The sequence below is a fragment of the Parasteatoda tepidariorum genome, chromosome 9, assembly GCF_982258835.1.
Source record: "Parasteatoda tepidariorum strain Cologne lab strain chromosome 9, Ptep-v5.0, whole genome shotgun sequence".
Classification (NCBI taxonomy): Eukaryota; Metazoa; Arthropoda; class Arachnida; order Araneae; family Theridiidae; genus Parasteatoda; species Parasteatoda tepidariorum.
This window is the reverse complement of record NC_141763.1, coordinates 49,389,932-49,402,203: the sequence shown is the minus strand read 5'-3', so window position 1 is coordinate 49,402,203 and position 12,272 is coordinate 49,389,932. Positions and strand designations below refer to the sequence as shown.

Sequence of the window (12,272 nt, the reverse complement as noted above, 5' to 3'; positions counted from 1 at the left end):
ATAAAATATTATATGTGGTAGTTGAATCATGAGTTAGTCTCCTTGCCATCTGGCCAACCGTGAGAGGTTTCGGTGGTTTTCCTCTCTATGTAACTCAAATGAGCTGGCTCCATCAAAATCTTCCACAGAGACACATTTTTTTCCCAATACATTTTTTCCCAATGCATTTTCACAGCACATTTTTTTCCAGAAGCTTCCTTGTCTTCTGGATTAGGTTTAAAATTACGAGGCTTCGGATTTGACCATTCATAGTCGTAAACTCAGGAATGTGTCGGCTGTAAGAAATGAAGCAAATATGTTCATTATTTACTAATAATGCATGTAGAGCCATGATGGCTCAGGGGATAGAGCATTCGCCTTCCAATGAGGCGAACCGGGTTCGAATCCCAGTTGATACGAATTCCGTATCCGGCTTGCATCGATCACAGTGCTGACGTGAAACAATCTCGGATCATGCCATTAGGCTTACCGTGGGAGGTTTTCGTGGTTTTCCTCTCTGTGTTACGCAAATGCAGGTTAGTTCCATCAAAAAGTCCTCCACAAAGGCAAATTTCTTCCAATACTTAATTACAGGAGTTCCCTTGTCTTCTGGATTGGTTTAGAATTGACAAGGCTACGACTTAGTAGTCGTAAACCCAAAAATTGGTCGACTGTTCAACGATGGTTGTAAAATAAAATAATAATGCACATAATTCTCCACGGCTTAACACAGAGAAAGTCAAATTCCTTTTTACTTCGAAAGTGATCCCGAAGATAAAATGTTCTACAATTCACAACCCTTTATCTATAACAAATGTTTCCAAGGTTAACTGTAAGTACAAAAACCGCAATCATTTTTTCTGCATAAAGAGAGTTCAATAACAACTACTTAAAATTTCATCTCTTAGTGTATATTATATTCTCCATACCATTTTGGAAAGCCATTTTGAAGCTATCTATTAATCATGGAGTAATGAGATAGAGATTTGCTATAATAGTAATGATAGACTTCAAAATATCATTCGTTCAACCACATCTAATGGAAGGTAATGTTTTCCACCTTTTAGACAGCAGATCGCAAAATTTTGACCTAAATAGTTCCAAAACTAATGATGTTGAATTGCTATTGGCGGATCTCGTTTAGAATTTAATTCGAAAATATTGAATTTATGGTTATAATCTATGTATGCATATACGAAAAATATTTTTATAACAGTTTGGAATATTTATGGAAGCATTATTACAATCGTAGTCGTGGTATAACTATTCAAAATCAGTAATTTTAATATTTAGTGAAGTATTTACAATCGTAATATAACAATGCAAAATCCATAATTTTAGCGTTTTACTGAAAAGATATTTAAATTGTTCTAAAACCATTTTTCATTTCATAATAATTTAACTTTAAAATATTGTTTTCATGACTAAAATATATGTATGTAAAAGCAATGAATACTAAAGCATTACTTCGTAATAAAACTACACATTATCGGGAATTTAAGTTCTGAAGTATTATTAAAATCGTGGTAGAATGATCTCTCATTTGATCTTTTATAGATAATTTAACTTTAAAATATTGATTTCTTGATGAGAATGCATAAATGGACGTAGAATAAATATTCAAGTTTTTCTCTGAAAATAATATTAATATAGTAGTACAACGATATGTATTATCGAGCATTTTAGTACTGATTAACGTATTATTGCAATCACTACTAAACAATGCGAAGTCGGGAATATTATTTTTAAATTAATGGATTTCAGTGTTAGTTGTAGTTTTATGTTGAGCAGTGCGTGAAATAAGAAAATTAACCAACCTGAATAACTTTTGATTTAATGATCGGATCTTCATATTTTAGAACTCATATCTTATTGGTTCGATGGGGTGACTTCAAATATGCCAAATAATTAGTGAAGACGATATTTTAAGTTACGAAATGAGACACAAAAATGTACTTTTTCTAAGTAACTTAATCAATAATTTGCTTTTTTTTCACCGAGCAGCACAGGGTAAAACAATTAGAACAAACTAAGGGAAGCATTTAAAAGACATTTCTTTTTAACTATCAAAAAAGCAAAAGTTTTAAATATCTTTAGAACTTTGTTATTACAACGCAACCGAAAGAGCACAGTAGATTCCTAAACATCTTCTCAAAAAACACAACATAGTATTTTCTTATGTTAAAACTTGATTTCTTGACTTTTCTAAGAATTTTGGGCAATTCTTATAATGCCTATATCATTTCTTGCTTTAATTTCTTTTATTCTAAAGCTATTTCCTAAAGCTGATGTTTTACTTGAAAATGAATTTGAATCTGTTCCAAATTTATTTGTTCTGAGAGTAAATTAAATCTTAAATTGTCTAGAGCGATAGTTTTCCAACAATAACTACTAAAAATTTTATACTGATTAAAGAAAAATTTAAACAAAAATATATTTTTATTATAAAGAAATTGAATTTTTAAATGCTTTTAGAAATTTATCCTCTGAAAACTAAAATACAAAAGATATAAAAAATTCTTTGAAATCTGGTCTACAAAGTGTTTCTAAGTCTACTTATCTGCAAGGTTAATTTTCAAAAGATTTCGGCCATTTTTACATTTATTAAATCATTTTTTGCAATGTTTTACATAATCTATATAATTTTCTTCTTTTGCCTATTTGTAAAGTAAATCATTTATAAAGTTAAAACTGCATTTTAAAGTTATTTTAAGACGGATGTTTTATTTAAAATTATTTTAGATCTGCAATTTTATACACGTATTTTAAGAATAAATAAAAGTTTTATTAGATACGAACAAAAATATTCCAACAATTGCTACTACAAATTGTATTGTAATTAAAGAAACATTTATTTTTACTTATATGAAACTAATGGTTTAAATGCCTTTAAAACTTGATTGTTCGAAAAATCAAGCAGCTGAAAAAGCACACAAAATATTTCTTCAAAATAGTGACTTTAAATTATTTATAGTAATTAAATTAGTTAAGTAAGTACTACATATCTTGTTTACAAAGTTAATATTCTAACAACTTTAGCAATTCTTATATCTTATATCAGGGGCTTCCAACTTACGTGAGGACGGGGGCCGCAATTAAAAACACCAATCAAATGGCGGGCCGCAACTTCATCAAAATTTTATGTAGGACTCCTTCATGTTTGAAGGAACATTAAATATTACTGTCAGACTTTTATCAAGTTGTACAAAACAAAAGTACTGACTTATAAACTGAAAACACAAGTAGATTTTTAAAAATATTTAATTGCATATTAAAAAAATCTGGCTACTGTAACTTTAATGTGCACCTATGTATTGAACAATTAATGTGCAACATATAGGTAACACAACTGACACTCATTGGCCCCTGCAACAGGGACAGAGGAAGTGTGCTTGCATTCGAATGGTAACTTAATAAAATTAGAATTACATTTTGATTTTAGATATTAAGTTTTTTTAATATTAAAAAACAAAATAACAAGCATTACAAATAGTGTCATTACTTATCGTTTTGAATTTTTCTTAATCAGAAACTAAATTATATTCACTAAAAAACAAAAACAAAACGAAATGAAAAAGGGTGACATGCACGATTATTTTTGCATTTGAATAAAATTTTTCTTGGATGCAAAACCTGAGAAAAAATTTTTTGCACCGTTGATATGTTACATTTTACAGAAACGAAGAAATTAGTTTTTTTTTAAGCGAAAGAAAAGTATTTTAAAGCTACATAGATTTTTTACGAAAATTGTCTGCAGAAAAATGACAACTAATATATCTTAGTTCGCTTAGTTCTCATAGAACAGTGGTTACCAACTGGCGGCCCGCAGCCGCCAGTTGGTAACCACTGTTCTATATCATTTCTTGTAATGTTGAATCTACATCATTTCATGCTTTTGTAATTTTGTCAAGTAAATTTTTCAATCTGAAACTGTATTCAAGACTATTTTTATAAAAATTCTGATGTTTTTTGGGGAAATTATTTTATGCATACTCTTCATACTCATTAAAAAGCATTAAAATAGCCCATTTTTTAATTACAAATAAAATGAAGTTTTAAAGTCTTTAGAACATTGTTGTTCGAAAACTAAAGCAATTGAAAAAGCACAAAAAGCTTCTAAACATCTAATGTAATAGTGACAAAAGATTACTTTTAAATGAACAAAATTGTTTGCCAGGTTAATTTTCTAAGAATTTTGGCAATTCGTCTGTACCGTTTCCTGCAATGTTTACTAAACAAATTTTAGATTTCGTCACAGCAATTAGTTCTACATCCTTTATTCTTTAGTATTTATTTAGCATAAAAGAAAGGTCTGAAGTTAACCGTTTTCACGGTAATTCTATTCCAAATTGCAAAGCGCTTTACACACCTCCGGTCACTAAAACAAACTTATATGTGGTTTTCTAAAAGTAAGTTCCTTCAGGTATAATATCACGCTTGAAAAATTGGAAGAAACATCGCGTGAGGTAAGAAAAAAAAAGTAGTGTTTTTGGTAGTAAGTCGCCTTGTAGTGTTTTTGGTGTTCAATTTTTTTAAATCGTGATATTCGTCACGAAAATGAAAGTTAAGAATAAATAAAAAATAAAAAAGAACGAAATTCAGTTTGCGTGATTTATATCAGGAATGCAAAAGCAAAGATCATTTTGCATCCGACTTCCACATATGTTGGAATAAAATTATATCCGCTACAACGTTCTGTGTACGTGATTGTTTAATTGAGCGAAAGATTGATGTAATTAAAGCTAAAAATAATGCAAATCATGAGAAGCTAGCAAGTTATGTTTTTAAGAAGCAGAGTAGTTCATGATATTCTTTCTAATTCATGATATTCAATAGAATTATTTTTTCTAAAATTAAAGTAAAAAGCAAAAAGGTTTTGATTCCATCTTCCACGTAATTTTGCCACACACGAAGAAAAAATTCTGGTAAAATTACAGTACTGTAGGGTAATAACATTTCTCGTAGAAAAACCGAAGTTCTGGTAGTAAAAACCAAAATAAACGGTATTAAAACCATTCATTAAATAATTTTTCCGTTCATGTGGTATCTGTTTAGAGGAAATTCTGGTTTTTGAAATTATAGTTCTTATTACCACACATGTAGTAAAAAGTACAAAACTGAAAAGTAAATTTTACCGAATGAATGATTTTTTTGTCATACTCTAAGATATCATTATAAAATCAAATATTACTCCATTATTATTAATTTTACCAAAATCATTACCAAAGCGCTTCAATGAAAATCACCGAGAATTTTGATTTTTCTAGAGAGTCAGAAACACGGCAAATTTTTCAATATTCTGGTAGTTTTGACTATACTATTTTTCCCGTATAGCACTTTGTGTGCTTGATTGCTTAATTGAACGAAATATTAGTATAAATAAAGCTCAATATGATGCAAACCATGCGAAGCTAAATTTGGAAAAGTAAATGAATTCACGATATTCTTTCTAATTCACGGTATTCTCATCATCAATTCTTTGTAATTATTGCAAGTTGCCAATGTGATTGTTTAATTGAGAGAAATATTCATCTAGTTAAGACAAAATATAATGTAAATAATGAAAAGCTAGTCCGCTATGTTTCGAAGAATTAAAGTAGAGTAATTCACGATTTTCTTTCTAATTCACGGTATTCTCATCATCAATTCTTTGTAATTATTGCAAGTTGCCAATGTGATTGTTTAATTTAGAGAAATATTAATCTAGTTAAGGCAAAATATATTGTAAATCATGAAAGGCAAGCCCGTTATGTTTTGAAGAAATAAAGTAGAGTAATTCACTTCACAATTCAAAATTTTGTCTTTCAATAAAACAGTAAAAAATGAGGAATATTTACTTAAAGTTATTTTTTGCATGGAATTGTCTTTAAATAAGGGAATTTTATGATTGTGTGCAAAAAAATTTAACATTAAACTGTCCAAACTTTGGAACGAACTTTGGGGACCATATTTCCCAGATTGCGGCTACCCCCTATAGTTTTGAAAGTCAGAAATATGAATTCATCGAAAAAAAGGTATGTTTATTCAGAGAAAGTACGCTTTTGCTTCGTATTTCCTAACTTAAAATATAGTCTGCCCTAAATAATTAGCATATTTGAAGTTACCTCCTCGAACCATAAAGACTGAGTGAACAAACGTGAATCATTAGATCAAAAGTTATTCAAAGCTTTTTTCTTTTGCTCACTGTACATTAATATTAAACTAAAATTACTTTCTTTTGGGAATTTTTGTAAAAGAAATTGAGTAATACGCAAACTAGTACACTTTTTAGATAATCTGAATAGAATATCTTTAAACAATTATGTGGAGAATTTCTGCCATAGAAGGCGATGCCTTGGGCACCACTAACACATTACATAACTTACTATTTTCAAATGCAAAATATTTGCGTATATTACGTCATTTGATGAAGAAAGCATATTTCACCTGTCTTTTTTTAAGCAAGTTTTCTCTTTTCACGCTTAAAGCCAAACAAACATCAGAAAAAAGAATATAAGCTAACAATCATATTGGCAAACCTTGAACTCTGTCAAAACCAACTAAGTCTTCCAAAGAAAAAGTTAACTTTTCGCATTTGCAAACTTAATTTTTGTTTTGTAATTCTTATTTTATAATTATATAGTGCATCATAAAAAACTTATGGACGAAACTCGAAATTTTAAATCATGTATAAAGATTATTGTCAAATTGAAAATTAGATCACCCGGAATAAGCCGAATATTTAATTTTTTTGATCAAAATATAAATTTTAATTATTTTTTCAATAATAAATGTAAAATAAGTTTTAGTAGTGAATTTTAAAATTGGGTATTTGCATTTCAAGAAGAAGAAGATCACAGACACCCATGCATGTGACATATGACGTCAACTCTAGCTCTTTATAAGCGTGTTAAAGTTTAGTTAAGTTTCTTCACATCAAGTTAGAGTGTTAATTAACGCACAGTTAATTAAATACACCACCGTACCGTGCATCGAATTTATGGAATATAATTCTTTCTCGTCTTCTTTTACTTAACTTAGAATAATTATTTGTTTATGTTTTTTATTGTAACCGTGATACATTTTTGTTTTGTGTACCTGGCAGCTTCATTGCATAATTAATTTATTTATGTTCTACATAGCTTTGTGCCTGCCTTTGTGTTAAGAAATATCTAACGAAAAAAATTGAAATTTTTGTGAAAGATCTTTGTGTAAGAATATTGAATGCGTCACTTAAGAGAGTTGATATTTTTCGGGCTTGGCTTTCGAAATAGATGGAAAGAACAGTTGCTAACGTAAATAAATTCCCAGGATTCATAGTCTTGATTGGTTGGTGAACACACGTTTCATCAACCAATCAGCATCGAGATACCCACACTACGTCACTTGCAGGCATCCAATTGTAAAGTTTATAATCGTTGAAAAATGTAAAACAAATATGTTTCCTTTTTTCTATACTAGGAATTTTAAATTTTAAATTTTGCACAACTGAAGCCTTATTGCTGCTGCTGCGGAAAAAAACAACACATTTTAAAATAGGAAAATTGCATAACATTTTGAGTTAACGATTCGATAAACTGTCCATTCTTCGAAATCATTTTTGAAGATCATTACTATAATAAAGCTTCAATTTTGAATAACATGTTATGATAAGAGGAAACTCTGATTTTCTAATAACATATGCATGATAACGTGCTCATAATGTGTAAGAAATCCTTCTATAACAAATTTGCAAATGTGTAACTTTTGAGTAAATGATTTGATAAATTGTCTATTCTTGAAATCATTTTTAAAATTATTATTACGTTAAAGTTTTAATTTCAAACTCCGTTTTTCAATTACAATGTGCATGATAAGATCGCTTGGACATGATAATAAACCCTTATTGTATAGCAAAAATTTGTAAATTGAGAAAAATTGGAAGGCTTATTTCAACTCATCTTAAATAGAAATACAGCATTCTAACATAAAGGAACAGCCTTAATAACATTTTGCTGCAGATCGCATTCTACAAAAGCAAGCTGACCCATCATGGTCCAGGCTGTCCACTCATTTCAAGGTTGAAATAACACGCGAGCAAAATAACGTCGTACAGTGGACAAGTGAAGCCGGAAGGATGACCTGTTCTACGCCATTCAATTTTTCTCCCGAAATTTCTATTTGTTTCCGGTTTTTGGTTTGTTATTGGAAAATAAAAATGTATTATTGTTTTTCGATGTTTGTAAACAAATCAACCTATACCTCGTATGTGTACTCTTCACTCATTCAAGGCTCTGTGCAAATGCAGGAAATTATGAATCAAGTTCATAAACGAGTATAAAAAAAAATGGAATTATGGCCCTTGAAATTCTTTGTTTCGAAATGAGATACTGAAATAATAATTGATGTAACATTTTTATTCGTGTAAAACTAATGAATGTAAATGTTTTGTTTCAGGAACCACTCATGTATCCAGGCTGGGCTGGAACTCTGGACGCCAGAGATTACAGATCAGTCTGTCCACAGATTGACCTTCAAGGTCGTGTAAAGGGAAATGAGGATTGTTTGTTTATCAATGTGTTCACCCCCAATATACCTGTGAGTCTTTTTTTTTATCGAAAACCAAAAATGAAAGTTTTAATTATGACAATACAAACATGATTTCTCTGTAAGAAACATTGAAATAAAATCTCGCCACAACAGCACTGTAAAGAATTCTGGATAAAACTACGGTAAAAAGTACTCGAAACCCGAGTGCAGCAACCATAAAATCCATAATTTACTGTAAAATTCCATACTGTTACATTTACAGTAATATTTATTTAATAATAGAATTCTGCCATTTTGAATTAAATAGTACAATAAAAACTGCAATATATAGGATTTTTGATTCATAAAATTTAATTTTATGATTCTGTAAAATTTTATACTGTTACATTTACAGTAATATTTATTTAATGATAGGATTTTGCAATTTTGAATTAAATAGTACAGTAAAAACTGCAATATTTCAGATTTTTGATTCATGAAATTTTACGGTAAAGCGCACCAGAACTCAGGATGCACGCACTTTTCATCATAATTTGATCCGGAAATTTTTACAGTTGGAAATCGAAAATGACCGACGCACTGTTGGTTGAATCACAAGTTGTCCCTGCAAATTTAGATCATATTTTGTTTCGGGATCAGAATTAATTTGTTAAAAGTCTCGATAAAGCACTCACACCCTACATAAATGGCGAAGGTCAATTCTGGATATACCTTATTGATTCGATTACAACGATTTCAGTGTTAATAAGAATTATCCTCACGCAGGGCTATAGTGCTTTGAGACTGAGAGTGATGACATACAGCTGGCTATATTTGTTTGGAGAATGGAAAATTTCAACCACCGTAGGATATTGAAAATATTCTCCTTCAAAGTTGTCATTATGAGAATCATCAATATCTCGAAATCTGATTTAGATAGAATTTTTTTTTATTTCATTTCTGAAAAAGAAACTGGCCTATTGGAAAACTTGCCCTTACTCCCAATATCAAGGTACTCTATGCAAGACGGATTAGAGATCAATCGCTGTCGTTATTATCATGTGTTTGACTTTCTTCTACATGCAACACAAATGCGAAATCATCGATGAACAATCGGCAAACAATCTATTTTTTTTCCCGCACACTTTTGGTTTTCTGATTTGGGCTCAGGATTACGCGATTATGTGAAGAATAGATTACGTCAGGTAATCGCTCCGATTACGTGAATAATTACCTGAGGAATAGGAGTCTGAATGTACATTCGACAAATGGATGGGCTATTCAATGTTAGATTCGGAAAATGCTTCGGCTATTCAATGCGTTTGGATTAAAAAAAACTGTTAAATGGACTTTGGGTGAAATGAGTAAAATATTGTCGATTCTCACTTGCTTAGTATTTCAGATTTTTTAAAAAGAAGACTCTTGTCGAGACATTTTGTTTTATGGTTTTCACCATGATATTTTTTCCTATATTTTCCTCGCATCGTCAGATGAACAGCTAAGCAGTTTTTACATATATAAGGGAATTTGAAGTGAGAAAAAAATAAGCCAAACTTGAAAAGGCATTTCTAAAATTAAAATAATAGTTTTATATCACAGTTAGTCGGAACATATTTAGTTCCATAAAAAAATATAAATAAATAAAATAAATTTAAAAATTTTTTTACGGAGTTTCTCATTAAAATTGGATTATACTTATTTTTTTGAAGTTTACCCATTTATATATAAAAGCAAGCTTTGATCGTAAAAGAATGTTTACCTTCTACGAAAGTTTCTTTTGTTGGGAAATTGTATGTTAATTTAACGTTAAAAAAATTATTATCTAGCTTATGCCGTTAAAAACTGCACTAGTTAAGTTTTATTACAATCTGCCTTAGAGTCTGCTGCAAGTTGTAAGACAATAAACTACTCGGTTTATAACAAAAGGTCAAGTAAATTTGTTGAGGTATTCCAGTGGTTCCCAAAATGCTCCGTAATCAATGTTGAGATCAATGCAGTGAAAATATGATATAGTATTTTCACTGAATGCAATATGTAAGTATAATATTTTCACTAAATTGACATTTAAATTAATAAAACAGCATGTTTTAGATTATTTTAATTTTGGCGAGTGGAATCATGGATTTTTTGTTCTTTTTTTTAAAAGGATTTTGAAAATATTAATTAAGGGGCGTTGATTACGGATAACCAAGAATTTTCTTTTGTTGGATACCTGAAATTAATAAGAGATCCAATAATTTTAACGTTTGTTACAAGTTTCTTTGTGTGAAACATTATTTCTCATCCACCAATGCTAATTTTATTTAACCTTTAGGCTACAGGATCATTTTCATCTGTCACTTATCCCGTAATGATCTTCATCCACGGAGGAAATTTTGAAGAAGGATCAGCAAATATTTATGGTCCGGAAAAACTGATGGATAAAGGAATAATTCTGGTCACTTTCAATTACAGGATAGGTGTATTTGGTAAGAAGCTGTTTTAATCTTTCACAGTACTATGACGACTGTTTATTTTTTTTTTCAGAACTAAACTAATATAAGTAGATATGGAGGTGACTATTAATATTGTTTGGATGCCAGGCTCATGAAGTATAAAATAATAATGTTTAAATCTAAATTAGCTATGAAAAGAGCGTTTTAATATTTACCAGTAGACGTTAGTTACATGAAATTCCAATTTTAAAAGATTATAAAAAAATTAATCTGATTAATTTTTGCAAGAATTGTTCGAACCCTCTCGCACCCACTTGAGTTATTGCTTAGTCTACAACGACGTTAAAATGATTCCCGGACGGATTTGAAGATGTCATATGGGCTTTTGTCAAATCGACTACATTTCCCTAGTTATTTATAGTGATCCCATAGAAATACAAGACGCGCAGTAAAATGAAAGTGAAAAATAAATAAATAAAATAACATAATAAATAAAATAACATAATAAATAAAATAACATAATAAATAAAATAACATAATAAATAAAATAACATAATAAATAAAAAACGTAATTAACAAGTTAACTTATTTACATTAGTAAAGTTATCTTATTTAATATTGATTGGTAGCCTAAATTGAGCATACTTGTTTCAATTTCAATTTTAAAATACTTCTATGTGAAAAACTGCGTTACAAATACTATTTTAATAAAAATATTTATGAAGTATCAAGAAACTATTAAAGTTCGAGATTTCAACTATTGTGATTTTAAGATACCTCAGTTTAATTTATTTCATAACGAATATTGTTTTAATAAAAGCATTTATAATTCCTTAAGACTAGCAAACTCCTCAATTATATGTCTCTGAAAAGGGAAATGTAATAACTGAAGAGGGAAAAAAATCTAAAAAGAGAAACATAGAGAGAGAGAGAGATTTACATAAATCTAAATTGATATTTCAGATTTATTCATGTCAATGTAAGCGAAAAGTATTCTATGGTTAAAAATTACTTATTTCTAATTTATTTTTAAAAAAATACAGAACATTTACATTTTTATGTCATCTTTCTCTTAAGTTTCTCAATACTCAACACCAAACCTCATTTACTCCTCATATATAATTCAACAATACTTTTAGCTGAGATTGGGTGAAATTATTCACACCTCAAATATACTTATTTGCTTGAAGTGTTAAAAAAAAATAGCCCGTATACCTAAAAAAATAACCTATCTAAGCTGGTCTCTCTAAAGTAGATTTCCATCAACCTAAAAACAACCTCAAGTGTGAATAAAACAACTTCATACACCTTGATTATACCTCTTGGGAGGTTGATCATTTTAGGTTGTTTCTAAAGTCAATTTCAAATAAA

At 29.5% G+C, this 12,272-nt stretch overlaps 2 protein-coding genes across 2 annotated transcripts in view; one reads left to right on the top strand and one right to left on the bottom strand.

Moving 5' to 3' along the window:
- LOC107447032 (esterase E4) overlaps positions 1-12,272 on the top strand; it is a 40,384-nt gene that overhangs the window by 10,688 nt on the left and 17,424 nt on the right. Inside the window, exons 2-3 of the mRNA XM_043051829.3 lie at positions 8,395-8,535; positions 10,781-10,934. Coding sequence (XP_042907763.2) covers positions 8,395-8,535; positions 10,781-10,934 — 295 coding nt within the window. The remainder of the gene's footprint in view (positions 1-8,394; positions 8,536-10,780; positions 10,935-12,272) is intronic.
- Positions 1-12,272, bottom strand: part of LOC107444271 (uncharacterized) — a 79,529-nt gene that overhangs the window by 56,993 nt on the left and 10,264 nt on the right. The window lies entirely within an intron of this gene.